The sequence below is a fragment of the Leptodactylus fuscus genome, chromosome 7 (genome assembly GCF_031893055.1).
Source record: "Leptodactylus fuscus isolate aLepFus1 chromosome 7, aLepFus1.hap2, whole genome shotgun sequence".
NCBI lineage: Eukaryota > Metazoa > Chordata > Amphibia > Anura > Leptodactylidae > Leptodactylus > Leptodactylus fuscus.
Window position 1 is genome coordinate 11,003,783 of NC_134271.1, and position 26,466 is coordinate 11,030,248.

Consider the following 26,466-nt stretch of genomic DNA (forward strand, 5'->3'; position numbering starts at 1 on the left):
GTATCCCTCCTGGAATTGGACCCACCATTGCTATAGTGCTGCGCTGCTTCACATTTCTATTTTTTTTTCTAGATAGATTGATAGAAAGACAGAGATATGATATAATTGTGTTATTTATTCCCCCATCATTCCAGCAGCAGAACATTGATGCTCTTGGCTGGTCTCTGTTTATACATATAGGTTACACAAATGACCCCAGCAGACCAAAACTTTTACTATAATTTACACCAACAGTTTGCACAAAATGTATTAAAAATTCCCTACATTATGGCCACAGACATTACACATATTGTACAGATATTACACATATTGTACACACAGACATTACACATATTGTACACACAGACATTACACATATTGTACACACAGACATTACACATATTGTACACACAGACATTACACATATTGTACACACAGACATTACACATATTGTACACACAGACATTACACATATTGTACACACAGACATTACACATATTGTACACACAGACATTACACATATTGTACACACAGACATTACACATATTGCTCATTGTGGTACACACGTGCAGTACACATTTTACATACACATACATATACAGCAGGCATACATTACACATATTATATACATCCTCACCACTTGTGACCACTGAGGCTGGCAGCCTAAGGAACAGACCTGAGACATCCCGGGTTCCTTTCCTTAGGCCGCTGATTGGCACTTCATTTGGAAGAAGCCCTGGGTGCAGCTGGTTCGGACCACGGTTGGGCATGCCAGAGTACCGGGGACAAGTGAGAATAGTTTTTTTTTTTGTTTTTACCTTTCAGACTCTCCTTGCAGAAACCTGTAACTCCTGGAAAATCCCTTTAAGGTACATATGTGAGAAGTGTCACATATAAAGCATTATCTGTATTTTGGCTGGCACAGAAGAGAGGGGTCTCCTAGTAATTCCTAGTAACCACCTGAGCGAGAAAAATGTTCTAGATCTTAATGGGGTTGTCTAGTTAAGTAGAATGTCTTTTTTTAATCTTTTTTTTTGGATGTAGCTCAAAAAACGGCATGAAAAAAACTGCCCCCAAAAGAATATATGCCATTAATGCCTTAGCTAGAATTTCTTGCAGCGTTTTTGATGACATTTTTACAATTTTTAAAAAAAACAACAACAAAAAACACTGCCGCTACTGTAGATGTCAGCCTATTGGCAAGAGGGAAATATGAATTGCATTACAAAATTTGTCTGTTTTTTGGATTGTGGTGTATTTTTGAGTCAGTTGTGTGTTTTTTTTCACAACAGAGTATGATATAGGTGTATTATTGATGTAGTTTCTCTTCCTTAGATCTGCACTGTGTTTTTTTGACCCTCCATAACTCCTCACTTATGACAGTCACTCAGGGGCTTTATACCTGTACACAGCATAAAAAGGAGTTCTGTGCCAGGTGAAGCTGCTGCTCACCCGAATACCAAAACCCATAGATGACACTGTCACTAATAACCATGACAGATAAGTGGTTTTAGAGGGAGGGGACCCCTCTGTAAGGCATTGACATCTCCACAAATTCAATCCTGGGCTGTTGCTTCTGCTATATGGAACCACTGGGTCTACTATTAGTGATACCTATTAGGTCCTGCCAGAGGAACAGCCTAATAGACTCCCTGTTAGCCATCCACTGACCATATACATACTGTACTATAGAAGTACTGCAGTGTATAATGTAGGGATCAAATAATCAGATGTGATACTAGAGACAAAAGAAAACAAGAATACATGGAATATAACCTTCATGTCATAGGACTGGATCTGTAATATTTAGTGATTGTATATTCCATATAAGTGTGTTGTGAATCAATGAATCTCTTTATTACACAGTGCAGAAATTTGTCAACACAAGAATCTATTGGCTTTCTTTTATGCTGTGGATGAAATCAATAAAAATCCTTCAATTCTACCGAACCTGACCCTGGGATATCACATCTATGACTCGTGTGCAGATCCCAGGAAGGCGATAAAGAGCATTTTACAGATTTTATCTGGACCTGGAAATGTTGTCCCCAATTACTCCTGTACTAAGAAGAAGGTTGTAGGATTTATTGGAGATCATTTCTCATCAACCACTTTACCTATAGCACAACTGATGTGGATATATCCATACACACAGGTGAGTCACATGGTTATATTTATTTTATAAATGAATTTGTACTGTGATACATGATATAACTTATCCAATACTGATTATTAATTACATCCTGTATTATACTACAGAGCTGCGCTCACTATTCTGCTGGTGCAGTCACTGTGTACATACATTACATTACTTATCCTGTATTATACTCCAGAGCTGCGCTCACTATTCTGCTGGTGCAGTTACTGTGTACATACATTACATTACTTATCCTGTATTATACTCCAGAGCCGCGCTCACTATTCTGCTGGTGCAGTCACTGTGTACATACATTACATTACTTATCCTGTATTATACTCCAGAGCTGCACTCACTATTCTGCTGGTACAGTCACTGTGTACATACATTACATTACTTATCCTGTATTATACTCCAGAGCTGCGCTCACTATTCTGCTGGTTCAGTCACTGTGTACATACATTACATTACTTATCCTGTATTATACTCCAGAGCTGCACTCACTATTCTGCTGATACAGTGACTATGTACATACATTACATTACTTATCCTGTATTATACTCCAGAGCTGCGCTCACTATTCTGCTGGTGCAGTCACTGTGTACATACATTACATTACTTATCCTGTATTATACTCCAGAGCTGCGCTCACTAGTCTGCTGGTGCAGTCACCGTGTACATACATTACATTACTTATCCTGTATTATACTCCAGAGCTGCGCTCACTATTCTGCTGGTTCAGTCACTGTGTACATACATTACATTACTTATCCTGTATTATACTCCAGAGCTGCGCTCACTATTCTGCTGGTTCAGTCACTGTGTACATACATTACATTACTTATCCTGTATTGTGGAGCCGCACATTGCGTGATTCCTGATGTCCTCTGCTTCCTCTTCTGCTTCATCCGGCGGGGTCAAGATAGCACCGGCGCATGCTGCCACGGAGAAGGAGGAACAACCTCCTCTGCAAGTCGTGGGCTCTCTGCCACTGCATTCTACACCGATGTTAAAGCGCCTACCTGCCGTGTCTCCACTACTTCTGCCCGAGAGAAGACCAGCGTCCAGTGTTCAGGTACTGGTCTCTGCATTCCCTGGCTTCCAAGATGGCAGCCGCCAAGCGGCTGAAGCAATGCAACCCTCTCTATCAGCTCTGCTTCAGCAGTGGCCGATGTCTCTGCTTTCTGCTGCCCTCCCTGAACCTATTCCTGCCAGGGAGGTCCTCCCCTCTTCTCCAGTAACAGGACACTCTCTGCCTGCACTGCAGCCTCTCCCTCCTAGCATCTGCCTCAGGCCATTCAACCTCTCCCGGGGCCTCCTGTCGTAGTTTTCCCCAGGCCTTCTCAGTCTGACTGGTATCCCAGTGGACCTTCCTTGACTGCTGGGGGAGGTTCCAGTCCAGCTCCCCTGGTTGTGGACCCTCAGCTCCACCCCACGCTGTCCCAGAGCCCCCACACAGCCACAGCCCCTGGTGCCTCTGTTACGTCCACTAACCAAGACCTGACTACACCTCCACACCGGCAGCTCTACGCTCTCCACCTTTCTCAGACCTCTCAGATGCATCGTCTCAGGGAGCTTCTTCATTGCCCCACTGCCCTAAATGTCCTAAACTTATGGACATTTGGAATTTACTTTGTAATATGCCCATTAAATCGGATCTGGAGGCTATTGTACTCAGAGTGGAGGAGAAACAAGAAAGAATTGTGTCTGAGTTTAATTGGAACTTCAGTCCCTGTTGGGACAGGTCGCTGCTCAGCTACAGCAGACTGTATCCATTGATCAATGTCTTACTGCTGTGGAGCTCTCCCTGGCTACCCAATGTGCTCTCAATCACTGACACCTTTCCTCCGGCTGAGCTTCATTCTACCGTTTCTTATATCTTCAATATGAGGTCATCATCCTGATAGCACACTCTGTTGCGTGGAAGTTTAGAGGTTTGTCGCACCTTCCAGAGAGGGTTCTCCGTCGTGTTCGCAGACTCCTCCACTCCCACCAATTGATTGATGTCTGGCGTATGATACAACCCGATGCTAGGGATTATTCCTTCTACTCCCATCCCCGTGATGTCTACTCCAGACTAGACTATTTCTTTGTTAGACATGCTGATGTCCCTCTACTCCGGGGGTCAACGATTGACTCTATCACCTTTGCAGATCATGCCATGGTACATGTTGTTCTGGCATCCCCTTCATGTTTGTTCAGCATGGCACCCGACTCAAGAAGGAGAGATCCCATGAGGTCGCAGCCCTGATTTGCAGAGGTTGTCTCTTTGGAGCAGACTCATAAACGCACCCACATGGCAGATACTCACTCTGCCCTTTTCATTGCCCGTAAATGGTTGAGGAACCATCTGGACATTTTTATGAATTTGGGAACAAATGTAGCCGCGCGTTAGCCAGATCCCTTCGGGAGCAGAAGTCTCGTAATTACGTACCCTCAATCACGGGGGCGTCAGGTGGTAACTTAATGGACCCACACCATATTGCAGAAGAGTTTTCACGGTTTTACTGTCGACTCTACAACCCCCCCCCCTCTTGGCTCCTCCCACCCCTTCCCTTCTCTCTGCCATCTGGCAATATATTGAAGCTTCGGGTCTGCCTGAGGTCTCTGATGATCTAGCTGCGCTCAGCCTCCCTATATAGGGGGAAATAATTGTGCAGGCTCTCCATACAATGCAACCTAGCAAGGCCCCTGGGCCTGACAGCCTCCCTGCTTCTTATTATAAGAAGTACTCATCCGTTCTCTTGGGCCCATTGGTGCGTGTCCTGAATTCCCAGTCGACAGTTGGTTCTCTCCCTTCAGATTTGACTAGAGCTCATATTGCCGTCATACATAAGGAGGGGAAGGACCCTGCGCTTTGTGCCAGCTATAGGCCCATCTCTCCTCCTTTTATTCCAATCCGTTGGCCTCCACCAGAATCAATAGGATCTAGTCCTCCCCCTGACGTGGTAGGGAACAGCACGTGTTAGGGTTGCTCTCTCTCCCCCATAATTTTTGTCTTGAACCTAGAGCCCTTGCTTCGGAAGATCAGGGCCAATCCCGCTGTGACGGGCCTCTAGATGAGGGGTAAGCACCTCAAGATTGCCGCTTATGCGGACGATCTCCTTTCCTTCTCTCCCTGCCCTAATGTCCAAATTTCAGGAGTTCCATCACCTCACTAATTTTACAATAAATTTCCAAAAATCAGAAGTGCTCAACGTCTCTCTCCAGGGCAGGCTTCAGTCCTCCCTCAAATCTTCCTTCTCCTTTAAATGGTCTTTCTCGGCCATTCGATATTTAGGAGTCTTGATTTTGGGTGATCTTGGTGACCCCAAGAACTACCTACCACTGCTGCAGGTTATCAGGACGGACCTGAAACGGTGGTCTAAGGGCATGTATACATGGTTTGGCTATTGTGCTATTTATAAGATGAATGTTATGCCTCGTTTACTTTACTTACTCCAAACCCTGCCAATACATGTCCCTCTCAAATTTTTCAAATTATTGTACAGTGACCTCTTGAATTTCATGTGGCAGGGTAAGCGTGCCAGAATAGTTTGCTCAATTGTTGGCATAATGCATATTTGTTTATATGTAAGGCAACAACTACTACTGCTGTGTTATATGATGAGACAATCTGTCTGTGTTCATATTGTTAAGTTGTTAAAGTTCTGCTGAAAAGAAAAGACACTCACAGATAGGATGTTCCTCCCCTTCTCTCTCTCTCTCTCTCTCTCTCTCCCCACATGTCATGGCTGCAGAAGCTGCTGCAATGTCTCCACAGAACTGGATTCTATAAGTTTGTAAGTTGTTTGTTGTGCTAAATAAACGCACATTGTTTGCTACTCAAGTGAGACTAGGTGCTGATTAATACCGCTGCTGACATCAATCCTAACTTTGTCGAAACAGTAGGTGGGTTTGGACTCCCGAACTCCCACAGGTATTATGAGGCTTCCATGCTGAGTGTTGGATTGGTGCAGCAACTCCTCAAATAGTGAATCTCATTGGAGGGCTCCTTTTCGGGCCCCCCTCTGCATCTTCTTCCCTTGTTGGACTCCACCCCCACCCTGCGGGTGCACCCTACTATTGGTCCCACTTTGAGGGTATGCAAATCGCTTTTTAGCAAGGAGCAGCCTCCCCCCCATCCCCCTTGCTTCCTATTTTAAGGTAATCCAGCCTTTCCCTGGGGCCTTTCCGGCAATGGCAGGGGGCCATGAACTTTCACTCCAGGGGCGCTTAGCGGTCCTCCCCTGGGACCGTGGTGGGTGTAGAAGCTCTCCCAGTTTCTCACCTCGCTGTCCTGTTCTGAGGGCTATGATAGGCCCCTCACAAGTTTCGAGAAGGCCTGTGTCAGCTCCATCTTGCTCAGATACTCCCTTTTAGACTTTTACTTGCTCCTGGTTTCCACTCCTCTTTGCCACAGACCTTCCTTCCTCTATAAATGGGAGTTGGACTTGAATCTATGCTTTTCAGACTTGCAATGAACTAGAATTCTTGAGTTTGCTCATAGGAGTTCGGTGGCTTGTAACTATCAGGAGGCGGACTACTGTATAACATCCTGACTAGGTGGTATCATGTCCCTTCTAACTTACACAGGCTCTTCCGACTGAGCATAGTGGGGCCCAGATATATCTGGGAGAGGCTCGCTTCCAAGAATGTCCACTCCACTCTGTCAAATGTCTTCTCTGCTTCCAGGGAAAGCAGAACTATGAGGGTATGGGAGCACTGTGTGTAGTGGATTGCAGAGAAGGTTTTTAAGGTATTGTCAGGTAAGTCGTCCCTGATCGTATGCGCATCATACAGGATTTGGGAGGGCTTTTCAAGAGTATTTAAGCCCTTATCATTAACAGTGGATATCAAAATGTCTGCCATGAGGGGGTGACGGGGTGGGGAGCGGTGAAGGGCAAGTAAGAGAGAGAAAAAAAGAGTGACAGAAAAGAGAAGTAAGCAGTAGTAATAAGAGGATGGACAGACTACAGATTAGGAGCACTGGTCTCTGGGTGGTCCTGCACAGCGAGACCCTTGCTATGTGGGGATGTGAAAGGCACGATACGTGCCAGGTGGAGTAGTGAGTGTACAAAGTAGAGAGAAAGTGGAGCTAGTTTTGCCCAGTATAAACAGGAGGTGAAACAGAATATGAACAGAGTTGTAAGAAAACGTGTAATGATGAAGACAGGCTAAAAAGAACAGTCTAAGCAATAGCATAACAATGGAAAAACAAAAAGTCCAGCAATTGTAGATGACCTGGAAGAGGTCACTTCAGGCAGGACTATCTCAATCTTGACCCATTCATTGACTACGGTGGGATCTTTCAGATCTTGCGGAATTCATGTCACGACTCTCAGTAGAGTGCTGTGGCTGCTGGTTGACATCAGAAGGCTCAGTGTCATTGAGGAGCAGCTCCAAGGCTGGGAGTTGGCTAGACAGCAATCCAAGTGCTAGGAGAAAATTCCAGAGGACATTTGGGGAGGTGAAGGAGAGTAGTCCATCTTTCAGGTGGACCTGGAGAGTGAACGGGAAACCCCAGTGGTAGGGAATCCCACATTCCTTAAGGAGAGCAAATGGTTTCAGAGCCGTCCAATGGTGTAGGATATGCTTGAAGAGGTCTGGAAAGATAGAGAGTTTGGTTCCATCAAAGTCAATATTTTGTCAGGTTATCCATGTCTCTTTTGCTTGGGAGAAGAACAAGTAGAGCCTGTAGTTCTGGGTGTCCCTGGAGGGTGTGTACGGTAAATAAAGATACTAAACAAGGTGTCAACGTGTGGCGAGCAATGTTGGCAGGTTGGCTCCTTTGAGTCTTCCTGCAGGTTACAGGAGAGACAGCTTCATCCTCTAAGGACAGATCAAAGCTAGATGGGGGATGAGGTGGTGCAGAAGGAAGCTGCTCGTGGCAAGGAGACTGTAATTGGCTGACAACCCAATCAGAGTCTCTAAAATGTTCCTGGGCTTGAGTGGAGAAGGACTTGAAGAGTGGTGGAGTAGCCATGAGACCCTGACATGGAGTTTCATCCTCCATTTCATCTTGAAGTGGAGGAGGTAGCTGGCAGGTGTGTAGGAGCAGGGGACAGAGGCTGAGCAGATGTGCTCAACAAGGGAGAAAGGGCACCAAGGGTCTCTGGAAACTGCAGGTAGACCTCCAGGCACAGTTAAGTGGAGCTGTGCAGACCGCTGAGATGAGGGAGCGAGCACATAACTATTGGCTGAGCTGCATGTCTCCAGAAAGGGAAGAAAGCAATTTGATTTCGGCACCTCTGGTACAAGGGCAGGTGTAGGGTCTTCCACCTGCTTTCTGGATCATGTCTTCCCCATCTTGGAGTGCTGAAAAGCTCGCTAGTGGGGCCCTGAGCATCTAAGTTCTGCTGCTGTCCAATAGCATGCCAAGCCACGCCCTCCCTGGTGGTATTTTTTTTGTGAAAAGCCAATTTTTTGTCACTTTTCCAATGGCTCAAAGACACAAATTTAATTCCCAAATAACAATAAGTTTATAAAACTTAAGTCATCAAAAGGGTCTTTTTTTTCAACAAAAACCTTTTCCCAATAAGGGTAATTTTTGGGCTTTTTAAATATTCAAACATGTAAAAGTGAGAATCAGCACAGTTCATGGTTAAACTCTGAGTTTGTATATTCTGCTTACCATCTATTATTCCATACATGTCACATTCTTTTTGACATACTATAGGTTCCTAGGAATCCTGACCGTGTTATACACTATGTATTATAGATAGATCCTAGGAGCCCTGACAGTGTCATACACTATGTATTATAGATAGATCCTAGGAGCCCTGACAGTGTCATACACTATGTATTATAGATAGGTTCCTAGGAGCCCTGACAGTGTTATACACTATGTTTTATACACTATGTTTTATAGATAGGTACCTAGGAGCCCTGACAGTGTTATACACTATGTTTTATAGATAGATCCTAGGAGCCCTGACAGTGTTATACACTATGTTTTATAGATAGGTTCCTAGGAATCCTGACAGTGTTATACACTATGTTTTATACACTATGTTTTATAGATAGGTACCTAGGAGCCCTGACAGTGTTATACACTATGTTTTATAGATAGATCCTAGGAGCCCTGACAGTGTCATACACTATGTATTATAGCTAGATTCCTAGGAGCCCTGACAGTGTTATACACTATGTTTTATACACTATGTTTTATAGATAGGTACCTAGGAGCCCTGACAGTGTTATACACTATGTTTTATAGATAGATCCTAGGAGCCCTGACAGTGTTATACACTATGTTTTATAGATAGGTTCCTAGGAATCCTGACAGTGTTATACACTATGTTTTATACACTATGTTTTATAGATAGGTACCTAGGAGCCCTGACAGTGTTATACACTATGTTTTATAGATAGATCCTAGGAGCCCTGACAGTGTCATACACTATGTATTATAGCTAGATTCCTAGGAGCCCTGACAGTGTTCTACACTATGTTTTATAGATAGGTTCCTAGGAACCCTGACTGTATTCTACACTATGTTTTATAGATAGGTTCCTAGGAGTCCTGACAGTGTTATACACTATGTATTATAGATATATATAGTCCTAGGAGCCCTGACAGTACGATACACTATGATATAAGCCATTTTAAGGTGTGGTTCATATCGAACTTGTTTGATCAGAAACTAATCTTGGATCTGAGTCACCCAAACTCAGAATGAATCTTAAGAGGTTCGGCCATTTCTGTTATTGATGCCATTATTTATGACTATCTTTTCAGCATGATTTTTATTTAACTGTATGATTTTACTTTTACATCTATAACAAATGAAATCTTTGAAAGCTAAAGCTGTACTGTTAATAAATGTGACGCATCGTACATCCACGCATGTTGAATGTTTCTCAGATTATTTCCCAGATAATTTATGCTTTTTTAATTAATAATACAGATTAGTTATGGAGCCACAGACCCATTGCTCAGTGACCGACATCTGTTTCCGTCTTTCTTCCGGACTGTTCCTGATGAGTACACAACCTATTCTGTCATATGTCATTTTCTGAACTACTTTGGATGGAACTGGGTTGGAATCATAACTTCTGATGATGACGCCGGAGAGAAAGAAGTGAGCTTACTGACAAAGGTTCTCGCCAGACATGAGATCTGTGTGGAGTTTGTTATAAAAGGAAGATATTCACAATTACGTCATGAAAAAAACATTGAAGAAGACATTGATGTGCTAGATAAGTCATCTGCTGAAGTTATTATACTCTGTGGAACTCCATTACAAATTTTCACAGAATATCTTCATGAGATTGTAGATTTGATACATAAGAAGACCCTAATTTTTAATCCAGAACTCTCTCCAAACTGGAAATATTATGGTGAACCTTATGCACAGATAATAAATCTCTCTTTATCATTTTTCCTGAGACAAGAAGACGGTCCAGATATAGAAAATAACTACAAGAGTCCCCATCCGTTTAAGTATCCTAAAGACTCGATGACTGTTGCTCTCATGTTCATAACATATAATGTTACATCACTAAAAGAAGTAGAAGATAAAATGTATGAAACACATTTTCAGAAACAGAATGAGACAGGAGAACTCGATGAACTTTTACATGTCGATTTTGGTAAACTCAAGTTTCAAGTGTATTCCGCTGTCCTGTCCCTGGCCATGGCCTTAAATAATATGTACAATTATCATGGCCATCCAAATACAGACCAGTTATATCAACATAGACATAAGGTAAATTGATAGAGATAATTCTTTCAAAACAAATGAACAATGTAGATGAACATGGTATACTGATAGCTCTATATAGTGTAATGAGATCCTTGATGGTGTCAGGCAGTGGTACTGCAATGTGCAGTATGTGTATCCAATGGGGTATGTCCCACAGTCTAAAGGGTTACATGAACCACAGCATGTGTGCAGCCCACAGCCTCAGCTCCTCCATACACGTATGTGGGCTCCTGTCATATAGTTATGCCGGGGGTGTTTCCGGACTTCTTTAAAGATGCTCCTAAGGTTCTCAAATATTCAAAACAAAGAGACAGAGGACATACACAGTCCAGTCATATTAATGTGACCACCGCCTACTTTTTATGTCAACGTTAAATAACCAATCGCAGAAGGCGCGTGTCATCATCCATCTGGGTGCACTCATCATTGTGGAAGTCACGATGGATCAACACAAGTATGCATCTATCCTTGCAGACCATGTTCACCCCTACATGCAAGCTGTTTTTCCTCAGGATGATGGCATCTACCAGCAGGACAATGCCACGTGTCATAAAGCGCGCAGTGTATGTGCGTGGTTGAGAAGCACCAGGATAAGTTTACCGTACTCCCTTGGCCAGGAAATTCACTGGACTTGAACACAACCGAGAATATGTGGCACCACCTCGATCGGGTTGTTCACGCCATGGATGCTCAACCACGTAACCTATTTGATTTTTATTGAAAGAAACAAGGGAGATTTTACAATATAATAAAAAAAATAGGTGTGGAAACTAACAAGAAACCGTACACACAGGATATGAACAGAAGGACATTGCTCCACTCAATATTCGGGATGCGAAGTACACACACAAAAAGAGCATGCTTATACAAGAAAGAACCATAAGACAGGGCTGACGTGGGCTCTCAAGGCACATATTGTCCAACTCACAAAAGAGAGATCATATGAAGTCAGGAGCAGGGGGAGGGAGGGAGGGAGCGGGAACAAAAGGGGGGGAGGGGAAAACAAAGGGAGGGGAAGGGCAAGGATAACCAACAAGAAAAGAAAACAAAATACATAATCAGAACAGTATACCAGGACAAACACCTAGTGCCACGGAGGGCACAAGAAACATGAGGCAAAGGAGTAGCAGGGTAGGCAAACAGCAGCCACCAGAACCAGTTACATAAGGCATACGGAGCCACCCAGTTCCATATACCAGCTAAGGAGTCGCAGTCGGGCCATGTTGGGTCTGAGGGGGAGAGGCCGGCTTCCTATTTTCCATGTAGGAGGACCAAAGGGACAATTTGGCTCAAAAGCTGAAAAAGGTGTGATTCCCATTAGCCAGCATTTGCTCCAAAGTAAAGGCAAAGTCAACATGGTGAATTAGTTCGTTAATGGTCAAACAAAGCACAGATTTCCACTGACGGGCAATCATGGACCGGGCCGCCAGCACTATCTGACCCAGCACCACCTGCGTGCCCGTCAACCACGTAACCTAACGCAGCCGGCCACGGCACTGGATTCGGCATGGCTCAACATCCCCTCTCTTCTTGCACGTCTTGCAGCGGTCCGCTCTGCGAAAGGTGGTTATTGTGGATTTTGACAGGTGGTCACATTAATGTGAATGGACTGTGTATTTGACCTAAGTATCTGAGTCTATATGCCTGTGGGTACGTATTTATGTGCTTGGGTCTGTGTATGAAAAGCGCTACTACTCTTCTCCAGCATATACAAGCACTACACAGCACTATTACTCTTCTCCTGTATATACAAGCACTACACAGCACTATTACTCTTCTCCTGTATATACAAGCACTACACAGCACTACTACTTTTATCCTTATCCCTTCAGTCTCTAGATTTGCCCTGTGGCAGACTATTGAGTGATAATAGCTTCCCCTTGCCTCAATGATCAGATGTATTTGTGTATTATATTTGTGGATAGAGAGAACACTGCAGCTGTAACTGAACAGTTCTCTCTATGATCCAACAGTGGTGTGAAAAAATCAGTGACGACTCAATCCACTGGTGAAGTGAGCCGTGACTGATACTTTACACATCTCTGTTAATAGTATCTAACACTTCATATCTCTTGTGAATGTAGTATCCCTTATTTCATGTCCATAATAATAGATGGCATATGAACCCATTATTTTTAAAGGCCCCATTCACATGGCCATATTTTTTACAACTCCATAGGGAGCCATAAGGAATAAATGGCTGATCCATCACGAAATGCCATATTAGGTTCTGTTCACACAAAGTTTTTTGGCAGCGGATTTTGACGTGGAATCTGCCTCAAATTCCGCTGCCAAAAACGGCTCCCATTGAGATCAATGGGAGCCACTCGCTTCTTTTTTCTGCTAGCTAGTAGCGAGATGACCCTTCATGCTGTGGATTCTGCAGCTGAATCAGCCGCAGGGTCCGCATCGTGATGATCCCTCCCGATTACACTCATTCATTTGGGACTAATCTGGAGCGGAATGCTGCGATGGGATGAGATTAGCTGTGCAGAATGTTCACACGCAGAATGAAATTCCGCCATGTGTACATACCCTTAGAGTACAACTGCTTTCGAATAACTGTCCTGTAACGTGTGCTAGTTATTTATTCCTATTCTTTTTATTCTAATATTATATTTGATGTTATCTCCATCTCTTTATGGAAGCTGAAGAAATACGTAGAGGCGCTGATGTGTCCAGATGAATATGGGAATGAATATAAATGTTTCAATGAGAAAGGATATAAAGTATTCGACTACAATGTTAATAATCCTATTTTATTGAACGGTCGATTGTCAGATTGGAACACAGTTGGACAGTACGTGATAAACTCTATGGATGACTTGGTTTTTTGGGTTGACAAAAAAAACATATTATGGAAAAATAATGCAAATGAAGTGAGTTTTTGGATCATTTTGACACTTGCTCTCATAGAATGCATGGTATTTGTTTTATTTTCTAATGATTTTGTTTCCCTTTATTCATTCCTCTTCCAAGAGCCATAACTTCCTTCAAAATAATATGAGGGCTTGTTTTTTTGCAGGATAAATTGTCTTCATTTGTAACATAAGAAGTTATAGTAGGGTGAGTGGCAGCACAAAAAGAAATAGAGCACCTAGAGTAAAACAAAAATTACAAAACGGATTGAATGTACTTAATATCACTATTTATTTTGATGAACCACATATTTGCAATGTAAGATACTGCTCTCTTCTCTTGTTTTTATAAAATTGCAAAAATCAATAAAAATTTGAAATCTAAAATCACAAAAATTAAAATGCTCAGAAAAAAAACCCAGGCTAAATCCACAAAATAATCTGACAACCGTTCTGTGTTTTCATGGCGGCTTTGCATTCATTTGGTTCCTATTTTCACGGAGCTTTAGTGTATTAAGGGATTAGTCAAAATTAAGAAAAATAGGACCTTGTATATATGTTTATTAATGGACTATTACCCAACCCCCTCTGAGGTGGGGGTGCACTTTGTGTAGTTGTGGTAAAAAATTTGGATTTGGATTCGGCTGGAATGTTCCAGGAGTTTTGGGTTTACCCCAAACCTGAATCTTTGTGGATTAGTAAAAAAACAAAATACAAGTGAGACCATTATACCCCAGAGTATGGTGTTTTTTGATGTCTGCAGTATATGGTTCAGTACTGTCTTGCTGAAATATTCAAAGTTTTCCCTGAAAGAGACATTGTCTCGATGTGTTCTATGTTCTACCATGAATAATTTCGGTTAGCAGAGAAATCATAAAAATTGTATTCTTGTTTTCTTTACATTTTACAGTGTCCCGACTTTTTGGTAACGGGGTTGTACCTCCATTAAAGTACCCATGGATCCCTTGAATGAGCAGGGATCCATCTGCTTTGTCTTTGGGTAGGTGTTATGGTCAGCAGGATTTATTTAAAAAAAAACTAAACAACTGAAAAACCCTGCGGAGCCCTCTGGGCTACTGACTGCTAAAAACCTGGTGTGAACAGTGTCTGACAGTTGATGTCACTGCCAGCTAAATTAAAGAACCAGGTTTGCTCTGTTACAAATCACAGAGACCTGTGCAGTCAGAGCAGCCGCACAAATAAACAAACTGGCTAGCCTGAACTCCAGGACAAGCCAGAGACCAAGTAAACCCTGTGTGTAGTTGTTCCACCCAACCACCCAGGCAACTACTGCCAAGCCCACTTCCAGTGACCCCAGACTGAGAAGTAATGTTAGCTAAACCTACTGAGTTCTACCACACACATACAAGGCAGCATGCTGCCTGGCTAACAGTGGTATTGCTATCTCAGGGATAAATTGCTAGCTGGGACAACTAAGGATTACAGGCTGGAAACCATACACACATGCACTCACAAATTATTTCAGGTTTGAGTATGGATCTTAGAGTGCCAGGCGTCCAGACCAGCCCCCTTATATAGGCAAGGGGCGGTTACCAGCAAATAGCCCAGCTGCCCAATCTGAGCGCCCATTGGTCGACACACCAGTCCATCAAAGAGTCACCGGCTGTTGCAAGGCAGGTTAACCCCTGCAACCCTGGACCGTGCAGAAGAACAGGCAGCGACGCCCATCCCATGGCCGCAGCTTCTGCACAATCCTAACAGTAGGGCACTGTACAGACAGGCGGATTTCGACCACACTACACAGAATAAGTAAAAATAGTTCAGTTATTTCTAAACATGATACTAATTATGTGTAGCTTATTTTTAATAGGAATTTTTAAATGTGTTTTTATGCAAGATTTGTATTTAATTTAAAAAAAAAAAAAAAAAAAACTATTTTAGGTCCCCCTATGGTACTTTATCAATAGAGATCTCATAAACCATAACGATATACTGTAATTCATATGTATTGCAGTGTATCATGCCAGTTATCTACTGTATATCATGACAGGCACCTTATAGACCCATGTTCTGTGTCTGTGTGATCACAGTGTATTATGGGATTACATATAACAATACAAATCTTGTCTGCTTTTTGCAGATCCCTTGGTCTCGATGCTCAGAAAGATGTAAGCCTGGAGACCGTAGAATGACGATTAATAATATACAATTGTGCTGTTATGGTTGTGTCCCATGTTCAGAAGGAGAAATATCTAATATCTCAGGTATATTATAAAGCCAAAAGGCTCTTTCACCTGAATATACTGACTGATCTTAGGGTAACATATTACAGCGATATGTCTGCTGCTGTACAATTTGACGGCGGTCCCAAGTTGGGGAAACAGCTTTGTATTTGTTGCAGATTTTGATTTTTTGATACAAAGCCAAGAATGGCTACAAAAGGAATGGAAATATATATAGAAAGTTCTTAGTCTTCTCTTAAGTAGTTAGAGTTCTTATACTTATTTTGAGTATAAGTTCTTAAGTATATAGAATGTTCTTAGACTTCTCCCTTCTGCTCAATCCGTTCCTGGTTTTGGTTCAAAAAACTGCAGCAAAATCTGCAACAAAAAAAAAAAGGCTGGGTTTCTGCAACATGCGGCCTTAGCCTGAGACTTTCTTGGCTGATGCTTAGATTAGGAGGAGTGTTTATTACAGTACTATACATAATTATTTGGGGTGGGGGTGGGGTGTCAGGTTAATATTTTAGGACATTAATGTAAATATACAATAAAATATTTTTGCAAGAATTTCACGCCAAGTAGATTAGAAGTATAAAAAGAATTCAAAATACCTACTAGGAACGTAGTTAATGAGATTAAAAGCTCTATACTATACTTGTAATGTATATAATGTATACTATACATGTGACTAGGCGCATATCTCGTATTGGTTTATGAGGTGTGACTATGCAGAGTAGTAGAAGAGGTTCATATAGTTTAATCTCACCTAGTGTATGTATATGTGGGCTAAATTTTTGGTTTTGTAATGTGTAAGGGGTGTCTAAAATCTGAAATATCAAAAGATTTACCTCCCACAGGATTTGCCAGGGCTTGGCCAAGAAAAGAACAAGAGTACAACTTGCAGGAACCCCCCCCCCCCCCCACAAAAAAACAAGCCCTCATACAGCTACAATGATGGAAAGGAAAAAATGTTATGGCTCTGAAGGAGGTGGTGTAAAACAAAAAATCCTGCAGTACTGAGTATCAAAATATATAATATAAATATCATAGTATAATATGTTATTTTAATACAAGTGTTGTGTAAAACTTGATGAATATATTATTATTATTATTATTATTATTATTATTATTATTATTATTATTATTATTATTATTCTGGCAGAAAATCCATTCAACCCCTGACACGTTGACAAGCCATCTGCACTTAGCAATTTGGTTGCAGGGGGATATTGAGGGGTCTGTGATGTGGGAAATCTAACTTCTTAGATGTCATGATTAGAGATGAGCGAACACTAAAATGTTCGAGGTTCGAAATTCGATTCGAACAGCCGCTCAATGTTCGTGTGTTCGAACGGGTTTCGAACCCCATTATAGTCTATGGGGAACAGATACTCGTTAAGGGGGAAACCCAAATCCGTGTCTGGAGGGTCACCAAGTCCACTATGACACCCCAGGAAATGATGCCAACACCTCTGGAATGACACTGGGACAGCAGGGGAAGCATGTCTGGGGGCATCTAACACACCAAAGACCCTCTATTACCCCAACATCACAGCCTAACAACTACACACTTTACACACTCAATACCACCTCTCTGACAGTAGGAAAACACCTTGAAACATGTGTATTTGGCACTTGCAGTGAGGAGAGCTTGTCACCAGCAGTGAATTTGGCCCTTGTAGTAAGTTGAGGTTGGCACCAACATTTGTTTTGAAAATCAGGGTGGATTGAGCCTCTAACCAGCAGAGTTTGGGCAAATTCATGGTGGAGGGAGCCTCTAAAAACCCCAGTTTGGACCAATTCATGATGGAGGGAGCCTCTAAACAGCTCAGTTTGGGTAAATTCATGATGGAGGGAGCCTCTAAACAGCCCAGTTTGGGCAAATTCATGGTGGAGGGAGCCTCTAAACAGCCAAGTTTGGACCAATTCATGGTGGAGGGAGCCTCTAAAAACCCCAGTTTGGACCAATTCATGATGGAGGGAGCCTCTAAACAGCCCAGTTTGGGCAAATTCATGGTGGAGGGAGCCTCTAAAAACCCCCAGTTTGGACCAATTCATGGTGGAGGGAGCCTCTAAAAACCCCAGTTTGGACCAATTCATGGTGGAGGGAGCCTCTAAAAACCCCAGTTTGGACCAATTCATGGTGGAGGGAGCCTCTAAACAGCCCAGTTTGGGCAAATTCATGGTGGAGGGAGCCTCTAAAAACCCCAGTTTGGACCAATTCATGGTGGAGGGAGCCTCTAAAAACCCCAGTTTGGACCAATTCATGGTGGAGGGAGCCTCTAAAAACCCCAGTTTGGACCAATTCATGGTGGAGGGAGCCTCTAAACAGCCCAGTTTGGGCAAATTCATGGTGGAGGGAGCCTCTAAAAACCCCAGTTTGGACCAATTCATGGTGGAGGGAGCCTCTAAAAACCCCAGTTTGGACCAATTCATGGTGGAGGGAGCCTCTAAAAACCCCAGTTTGGACCAATTCATGGTGGAGGGAGCCTCTAAACAGCCCAGTTTGGACCAATTCATGGTGGAGGGAGCCTCTAACCAGCAGAGTTGGTGGAAATCAGGGTGGAGGGAGCCTCTAACCAGCAGAGTTGGGGGAAATCAGGGTGGAGGGAGCCTAGTATTAGCAGAATTGTGCAACGCTTATGGTGGATGAGTATGAGGATGCGGAGGAATTGGAGAGGTTGAGTACAGACATGGAGTTTCATGTTGGGGTGCTTTACACAGGTGGGCACAAAAATGAAGGCTCTATCCAGTGGTGGTTCATTTTTATCAAAGTGAGCCGGTCGGCACTCTCAGCTGACAGACGGGTGCGCTTGTCAGTGATGATGCCACCGGCTGCACTGAACACCCTCTCAGATAGGACGCTGGCGGCAGGACAGGACAGCACCTCCAAGGTATATAGGGCAAGTTCAAGCCACAGGTCCAACTTCGACACCCAATACGTGTAGGGCGCAGAGGGGTCGGAGAGGACAGGGCTGTGGTCGGAAAGGTATTCCCACAACATGCGCCTATACTTCTCACGCCTGGTGACACTAGGACCCTCCGTGGCGGCACTTTGGCGAGGGGGTGCCATCAAGGTGTCCCAGACCTTAGACAGTGTGCCCCTCGTTTGTGTGGACCGGTGAGAACTTGGTTGCCTACTGGAGGAACTGCCCTCCCTGCCGCCAACGTCACATGCTGGAAACATCTCCATCATATTCTGCACCAATTGCCTGTGACAAGCATTGATGCGATTGGCCCTCCCCTCTACCGGAATAAAAGACGAGATGTTGTTTTTATACCGGGGGTCAAGGATAGCAAAGATCCAGTACTGGTTGTCCTCCATGATTTTGACAATACGCTTGTCGGTTGTAAAGCACCCCAACATGAACTCAGCCATGTCTGCCACAGTGTTAGTTGGCATGACTCCTCTGGCCCCACCGGAAAGTTCAATCTCCATTTCCTCCTCATCCTCCATGTCTACCCATCCGTGCTGCAACAATGGGACGATTCGAAGTTGCCCGGAAGCCTCCTGTATCACCATCACATCATCGAACAACTCTTCTTCCTCCTCCTCCTCCTCCTCCTCCTCCATTAAACGCAGTGAAGCGGACAGATGTGTGGACCTACTCTCCAGCTGTGACGGATCGGATGCTATCCCTAACTCCTCTGTGTGATCTGAGTTATCCCTGATGTCAATCAGGGATTCTCTCAGAACACACAAGAGCGGGATTGTAAGGCTCACCATCGCATCCTCAGAGCTCACCCTCCTTGTGGACTCCTCAAAGACCCGTAGGATGTCACAAAGGTCTCTCATCCATGGCCACTCATGGATGTGAAACTGAGGCAGCTGACTTTGTGGCACCCTAGGGTTTTGTAGCTGGTATTCCATCAAAGGTCTCTGCTGCTCAACCACTCTATTCAACATCTGAAACGTTGAGTTCCAGCGTGTGGGGACGTCGCACAAAAGCCGGTGTTGTGGCACATGCAGGCATTGCTGGAGAGATTTTAAGCTAGCAGCGGCTACTGTCGACTTGCGAAAGTGGGCGCACATGCGCCGCACTTTCACCAGTAGCTCTGGAACATTGGGGTAGCTCTTTAGGAAACGTTGCACCACTAGGTTGAAGACGTGGGCCAGGCATGGAACATGTTGGAGTCCGGCAAGCTCCAGAGCTGCTACCAGGTTCCGGCCGTTATCACAAACGACCATGCCTGGGCCCAGGTGCAGCGGCTCAAACCATATTGCCGTCTCATCGAGGAGGGCATCCCTCACCTCGGAGGCAGTGTGCTGTCTGTCCCCCAAGCTGATCAGCTTCAGCACAGCCTGCTGACGTCTACCAACGCCAGTGCTGCAACGTTTCCAACTCGTAGCTGGGGTCAATCTAACAGCGGAGGAGGAGGCGGTGGCGGAGGAGGAGGCGGTAGAGGAGGAGGAGGAGGGGGTGTTCTTCTCGTGTCCCTGCCAGGAATGTTAGGCGGGGAGACGAGGTACACCGGGCCAGTTTGGGAAGCAGTCCCAGCCTCAACTACATTCACCCAGTGTGTCGTCAGTGAAATGTAGCGTCCCTGTCCGCATGCACTTGTCCACGCGTCGGTGGTCAAGTGGACCTTTGTGCAAAGCGCGGAACTAAGGGCCCGCCTGATGTTGAGTGACACGTGCTGGTGCAAGGCGGGGACGGCACACCGGGAGAAGTAGTGACGGCTAGGGACGGCATAGCGAGGTGCCGCAGTTGCCATCAGGTCCAGGAAGGCGGGAGTTTCAACAAGCCGGAACGCCAACATCTCCTGGGCCAGCAGTTTAGCGATGTTGGCGTTCAAGGCTTGCGCGTGTGGGTGGTTAGCAGTGTATTTCTGCCGCCGCTCCAATGTCTGAGAGATGGTGGGTTGTTGTAAAGAAGTGCCTGATGGTGCCTTTGATGGTGCAGGAGAAGGAGATAAGACAGGAAGAGGGGAGGATGAGGGAGAAGTCAACAAAGTGGCGGAGGCAGATGAAGTGGTGTCCTGGCTCGTCCAATGGAGTGCATCGCCAGCACAGTCAGCAGTGGCAGTGGCAGAGGCAGAGGCAGTGGCGTGAACGGCAGGCGGCCTTTGTCCTGCCGTTGCTGCCTGCCACTGATTCCAGTGCTTGGATTCCAAATGACGGCGCATTGAAGTGGTGGACAGGTTGCTCTTCTCAGAGCCCCTAATCAATTTCGAGAGGCAAATTGTGCAGACAACACTATATCTGTCCTCGGCGCATTCCTTGAAAAAACTCCACACCTTCGAGAAACGTGCCCTTGAGGTGGGAGTTTTTCGGGGCTGGGTACGAACTGGAACATCTTGGGAGATTCCGGGTGTGGCCTGGCTTCGCCTAAGCTGCTGACCTCTGCCTCTGCCTCTAGCTACCCTTTTTGGTGCTGCACCTGCCTCAACATCCACACTACTTTCCCCGCTTGACATCCCCCCTGTCCAGGTCGGGTCAGTGTCCTCATCATCCACCACTTCCTCTTCCAACTCCTGTCTCATCTCCTCCTCCCGCACAATGCGCCGGTCAACTGGATGCCCTGACGGCAACTGCGTCACATCATCGTCGATGAGGGTGGGTTGCTGGTCATCCACCACCAAATCGAACGGAGATGGAGGAGACTCTAGTGTTTGAGCATCTGGACACAGATGCTCCTCTGTTAGGTTCGTGGAATCGTGACGTGGAGAGGCAGGTTGAGGGACAATGAAAGGAGCGGAGAACAGCTCTGGGGAGCAGGGACAGTTGGGGTTATTGTTCTGTGAAGCTTGGGAATTTTGGGATGAAGGAGGACAAGACTGTTGGGTAATAGGAGGAGAGGAGGCAGAGTCTGACTGGCTGCTGGACAATGTGCTGTAAGCGTTCTCTGACAGCCATTGCAAGACCTGTTCCTGGTTCTCGGGCCTACTAAGGTTTGTACCCTGCAGTTTAGTTAATGTGGCAAGCAACCCTGGCACTGTGGAGTGGCGCAATGCTTGCTGCCCCACAGGAGTAGGCACGGGACGCCCTGTGGCTTCACTGCTACCTTGCTCCCCAGAACCATTCCCCCGACCTCGCCCACGGCCTCGTCCACGTCCCTTTCCGGGAGCCTTGCGCAATTTGAATTCCCAGTTAGAAATTGGCACTATATACCAGTAGCAAAAATTGTGGGTGCACGTAACCCCAATATATTCTTTGAATTACCAGTCAGAAACTGGCACTATATGGCAGTAGCAAGAAATGAGGGTATTTGTAACCCCAATATATTCTTTGAATTCCCAGTCAGACAATGGCACTATATACCAGTAGCAAGAAATGAGGGTATTTGTAACCCCAATATATTCTTTGAATTCCCAGTCAGACAATGGCACTATATACCAGTAGCAAGAAATGAGGGTATTTGTAACCCCAATATATTCTTTGAATTCCCAGTCAGACAATGGCACTATATACCAGTAGCAAAAATTGTGGGTGCACGTAACCCCAATATATTCTTTGAATTACCAGTCAGAAACTGGCACTATATGGTAGTAGCAAGAAATGAGGGTATTTGTAACCCCAATATATTCTTTGAATTCCCAGTCAGACAATGGCACTATATACCAGTAGCAAGAAATGAGGGTATTTATAACCCCAATATATTCTTTGAATTCCCAGTCAGACAATGGCACTATATACCAGTAGCAAGAAATGAGGGTATTTATAACCCCAATATATTCTTTGAATTACCAGTCAGAAACTGGCACTATATGGCAGTAGCAAGAAATGAGGGTATTTGTAACCCCAATATATTCTTTGAATTCCCAGTCAGACAATGGCACTATATACCAGTAGCAAGAAATGAGGGTATTTATAACCCCAATATATTCTTTGAATTCCCAGTCAGACAATGGCACTATATACCAGTAGCAAGAAATGAGGGTATTTATAACCCCAATATATTCTTTGAATTCCCAGTCAGACAATGGCACTATATACCAGTAGCAAGAAATGAGGGTATTTGTAACCCCAATATATTCTTTGAATTCCCAGTCAGACAATGGCACTATATACCAGTAGCAAAAAATGAGGGTATTTGTAACCCCAATATATTCTTTGAATTCCCAGTCAGACAATGGCACTATATACCAGTAGCAAAAATAGTGGGTGTATATAGCCCCAATTCTATTGCTAGGGGACTTGCAGGGTATTTCTGAGGTGAAGGTGGGGGGGGCACACCGTTGGAACGGGGATTTGGGGTGTATATATGGGGTATACGGGAATACACTGTCAGTGTGTTCCATTCAGGATCCTGGGAAAGCTGGGTTGCGGCGATTGAGCCCGTCAGTGCCACGTTACACTGACAAGCTTCTCCCTGGAATTGAAGTTATATGTAAGCCCAATATAGTCTTTGAATTCCCAGTGAGACAATGGCACTATATGGCAGTAGCAAAAATAGTGGGTGTATATAGCCCCAATTCTATTGCTAGGGGACTTGCAGGGTATTTCTGGGGTGAAGGTGGGGGGGCACACCATTGGAACGGGTATCGGGGGTATATATCGGGTATACGGGAATACACTGTCAGTGTATTCCATTCAGGATCTGCGGAAAGCTGGGTTGCGGCGATTGAGCCCGTCAGTGCCACGTTACACTGACAAGCTTCTCCCTGGAATTTAGCTCTTATAAGAGCTGTTGGTTGTCTTCTCCTTCCTATCCTAGCCTGTCCCTGCCTACCCAGAATCTAAGCCCTAGCTAACTGGACGGAAACCTCCGTCCCCGGTGAATTGCAAGCTCAGAATGACACGAAGCTGGGCGTCGCTGTTCTTTTAAATTAGAGGTCACATGTTTTCGGCAGCCAATGGGTTTTGCCTACTTTTTTCAACGTCACCGGTGTCGTAGTTCCTGTCCCACCTACCCTGCGCTGTTATTGGAGCAAAAAAGGCGCCAGGGAAGGTGGGATGGGAATCGAGTAATGGCGCACTTTACCACGCGGTGTTCGATTCGATTCGAACATGCCGAACAGCCTAATATCCGATCGAACATGAGTTCGATAGAACACTGTTCGCTCATCTCTAGTCATGATCATTCTTGACCACAGCACAAATCCCAGCATCTTAGGTGTTTCTAAATCCAGCTATTGGGACAGAACGTAAATAATATGTTAAGGATAAGACCCGTTACAGGTGACATGAGCACAACGTTTGTGCCTGCACTGTCCACTGGATATGACTGTGCACCCATTAGTGCAAACACATCGCCTAAATGGATATACAATTATATCAAAATGTGGAAAGACTTTAAGTAACAGCAGAGATTCCAGTAGACTGGGAGTTGCTTTGGACTAGATGTTCTACAAGTTCACCATTGTCATTCCATTCTGTTTATCTAAGACAATATAAAAGTTTTTGTAATGAAGGTCTACACAATAATAACACAACACAAGCCGCACATGTAACCACAAGTAATGAGCAGATCTCACATTGACTTTATCTTACAGATAGCGAAAACTGCATGAAATGTCCAGAAGACTCGTGGCCAAATGAGAACAGAACATTCTGCGTCTTGAAGGAGATGGAATATTTATCTTATACTGAGGACATCTTATCAAGCGCTTTTTCCTGTTTATCGTCTTTCTTCTGTATTCTGACCATTTTAATTTTTGCAATGTTTGTTTCAAAACGTGACACCCCGATCGTGAGAGCGAATAACAAGAACCTGAGCTTTGTCCTCCTGGTCTCCATCATGCTGAGCTTCCTCTGTGTCTTCTTGTTCCTTGGTCGTCCTGTGGATATAACCTGCATGTTACGTCAGATCTCTGCTGGAATATTACTCTCAGTATCCATCTCTTCATTGTTGGCCAAGACCATCATGGTTTGCATTGCATTCAAAGCCACCAAGCCTGGAAGTGTGTGGAGAAGATGGACTGGGGTAAAACTCCCTAATAGTGTGCTCCTGATCTGCTCCTCTGTCCAGGTTGTCCTCTGTATGAGTTGGGTGACCCTCTCTCCTCCCTTCCAGGAGCTGGACACACATTCTTATAAGGAGAAGACTGTAGTCCAGTGTAATGAAGGGTCAGATCTTTGGTTCTACTCTGTCCTGGGTTATATGGGGATTCTGGCCGCCATTAGTTTTATTATAGCTTTCTTAGTCAGGACATTACCGGACAGTTTTAATGAGGCCAAGTACATCACCTTCAGCATGCTGGTGTTCTGTAGTGTCTGGATAGCCATGATCCCGGCTTATCTCAGCACCAAAGGCAAATACATGGTGGCCGTGGAGATATTTGCCATCCTGACCTCTAATGCTGGACTGTTGGGCTGTATATTTATCCCTAAATGTTATATCATTCTATTTAAGCCTGAACTAAATACTAGAAAACATTTATTAGAACCTAAGAATACCGTGTTACATCATTGATCTCAGCTTATCTGAGCACCAAAAGCAAATACACGTTGGCATGGAGAGTATTGTTATCTTATAGTCACAGATGGGATTAGTGATTTGCAGATTTACATTATTATATGTTACATAAATTAAATGTTTAAGGATAAAATGTGTAAATTGTTAATATATATATTGTGTTAAACTAGTACAGTTTTCAAGGATTGTAACATTGCATGTCAGGGACTAAATTCATGGGTTTCCTGGTTCTTACACATGGACTGTCTATGTATCTGAGTAATCTTCAGAGGTTCCTCTGTCTGTAGTTAGGAATATTATAATGAGACTGTGCTATTAAGAACAAATTATATAAAGTTTGAACTGTCTGTAGCCAAGCAATGCTTGTTTTATATGCAAAAAAATTCACCTTCATAAATAAGTAGACAAGACTTTGTTCTTCAATTTAAGATTGAGACTTTTTTGCAGAAACAAAATAAATGTTAGAAGTTGAATATGGAATGTTTAACTTTTTTTCCTTATGCTTATCCTATCTATCTATCTATCTATCTATCTATCTATCTATCTATCTATCTATCCATCCATCCATCCATCCATCCATCTAATATCTATCTATCTATCTATCTATCTATCTATCTATCTATCTATCTATCTATCTCCTATCTATCTATCATCTATCTATCTATCTATCTATCTATCTATCTATCTCCTATCTATCTATCTATCTATCTATCTATCTATCTATCTATCTTCTATCTATCTATCTATCTATCTATCTATCTCCTATCTATCTATCTATCTATCTCCTATCTATCTATCTATCTATCTATCTATCTATCTTCTATCTATCTATCTATCTATCTATCTATCTCCTATCTATCTATCTATCTATCTATCTATCTATTTATCTATCATCTATCTATCTATCTATCTATCTATCTCCTATCTATCTATCTATCTATCTATCTATCTCCTATCTATCTATCTATCTATCTATCTATCTATCTATCTATCTATCTATCTATTCTCGCATTCTAATTCTCCAGACTTGAGTCCAACTAACCATCTCTGGGAATAGCTTGATCATTATATTAAATCTATGGATCACCCTGTTGTACAATCCAGTAAATCTGATATGTACGACTTACCAGCAGTTTATTGGGTCACTCTGAGCTTGTGTAAATGTTGTCTGTGCTTCACATTCTGGTTACTTTGGATATTAGCTGGTGGTCATAATTAGAGATGTTTGGATCAGCCGATCCGAACAGCACGCTCCATAGAAATG

The 26,466-nt window shown here is 43.9% G+C and overlaps 1 protein-coding gene across 1 annotated transcript; it reads left to right on the forward strand.

Moving 5' to 3' along the window:
- Positions 1–8,092: 8,092 nt before the first annotated feature.
- LOC142214411 (vomeronasal type-2 receptor 26-like) lies at positions 8,093–25,199 on the forward strand. Its single transcript, XM_075283358.1, has 5 exons — positions 8,093–8,131; positions 10,005–10,805; positions 13,451–13,681; positions 15,762–15,885; positions 24,280–25,199. The coding sequence occupies exons 1-5, from the start codon at positions 8,093–8,095 to the stop codon at positions 25,197–25,199; spliced, it is 2,115 nt and encodes a 704-aa protein (XP_075139459.1).
- The last annotated feature ends 1,267 nt before the right edge of the window (positions 25,200–26,466 follow it).

Coding starts and splice junctions, on each gene's coding strand:
- LOC142214411 (XM_075283358.1), top strand. CDS start 8,093: ATGGAGTTTCATCCTCCATTTCATCTTGAAGTGGAGGAG. Junction 8,132..10,004: donor TTCATCTTGAAGTGGAGGAG/GTAGCTGGCAGG, acceptor TTAATAATACAG/ATTAGTTATGGAGCCACAGA. Junction 13,682..15,761: donor GGAAAAATAATGCAAATGAA/GTGAGTTTTTGG, acceptor TGCTTTTTGCAG/ATCCCTTGGTCTCGATGCTC.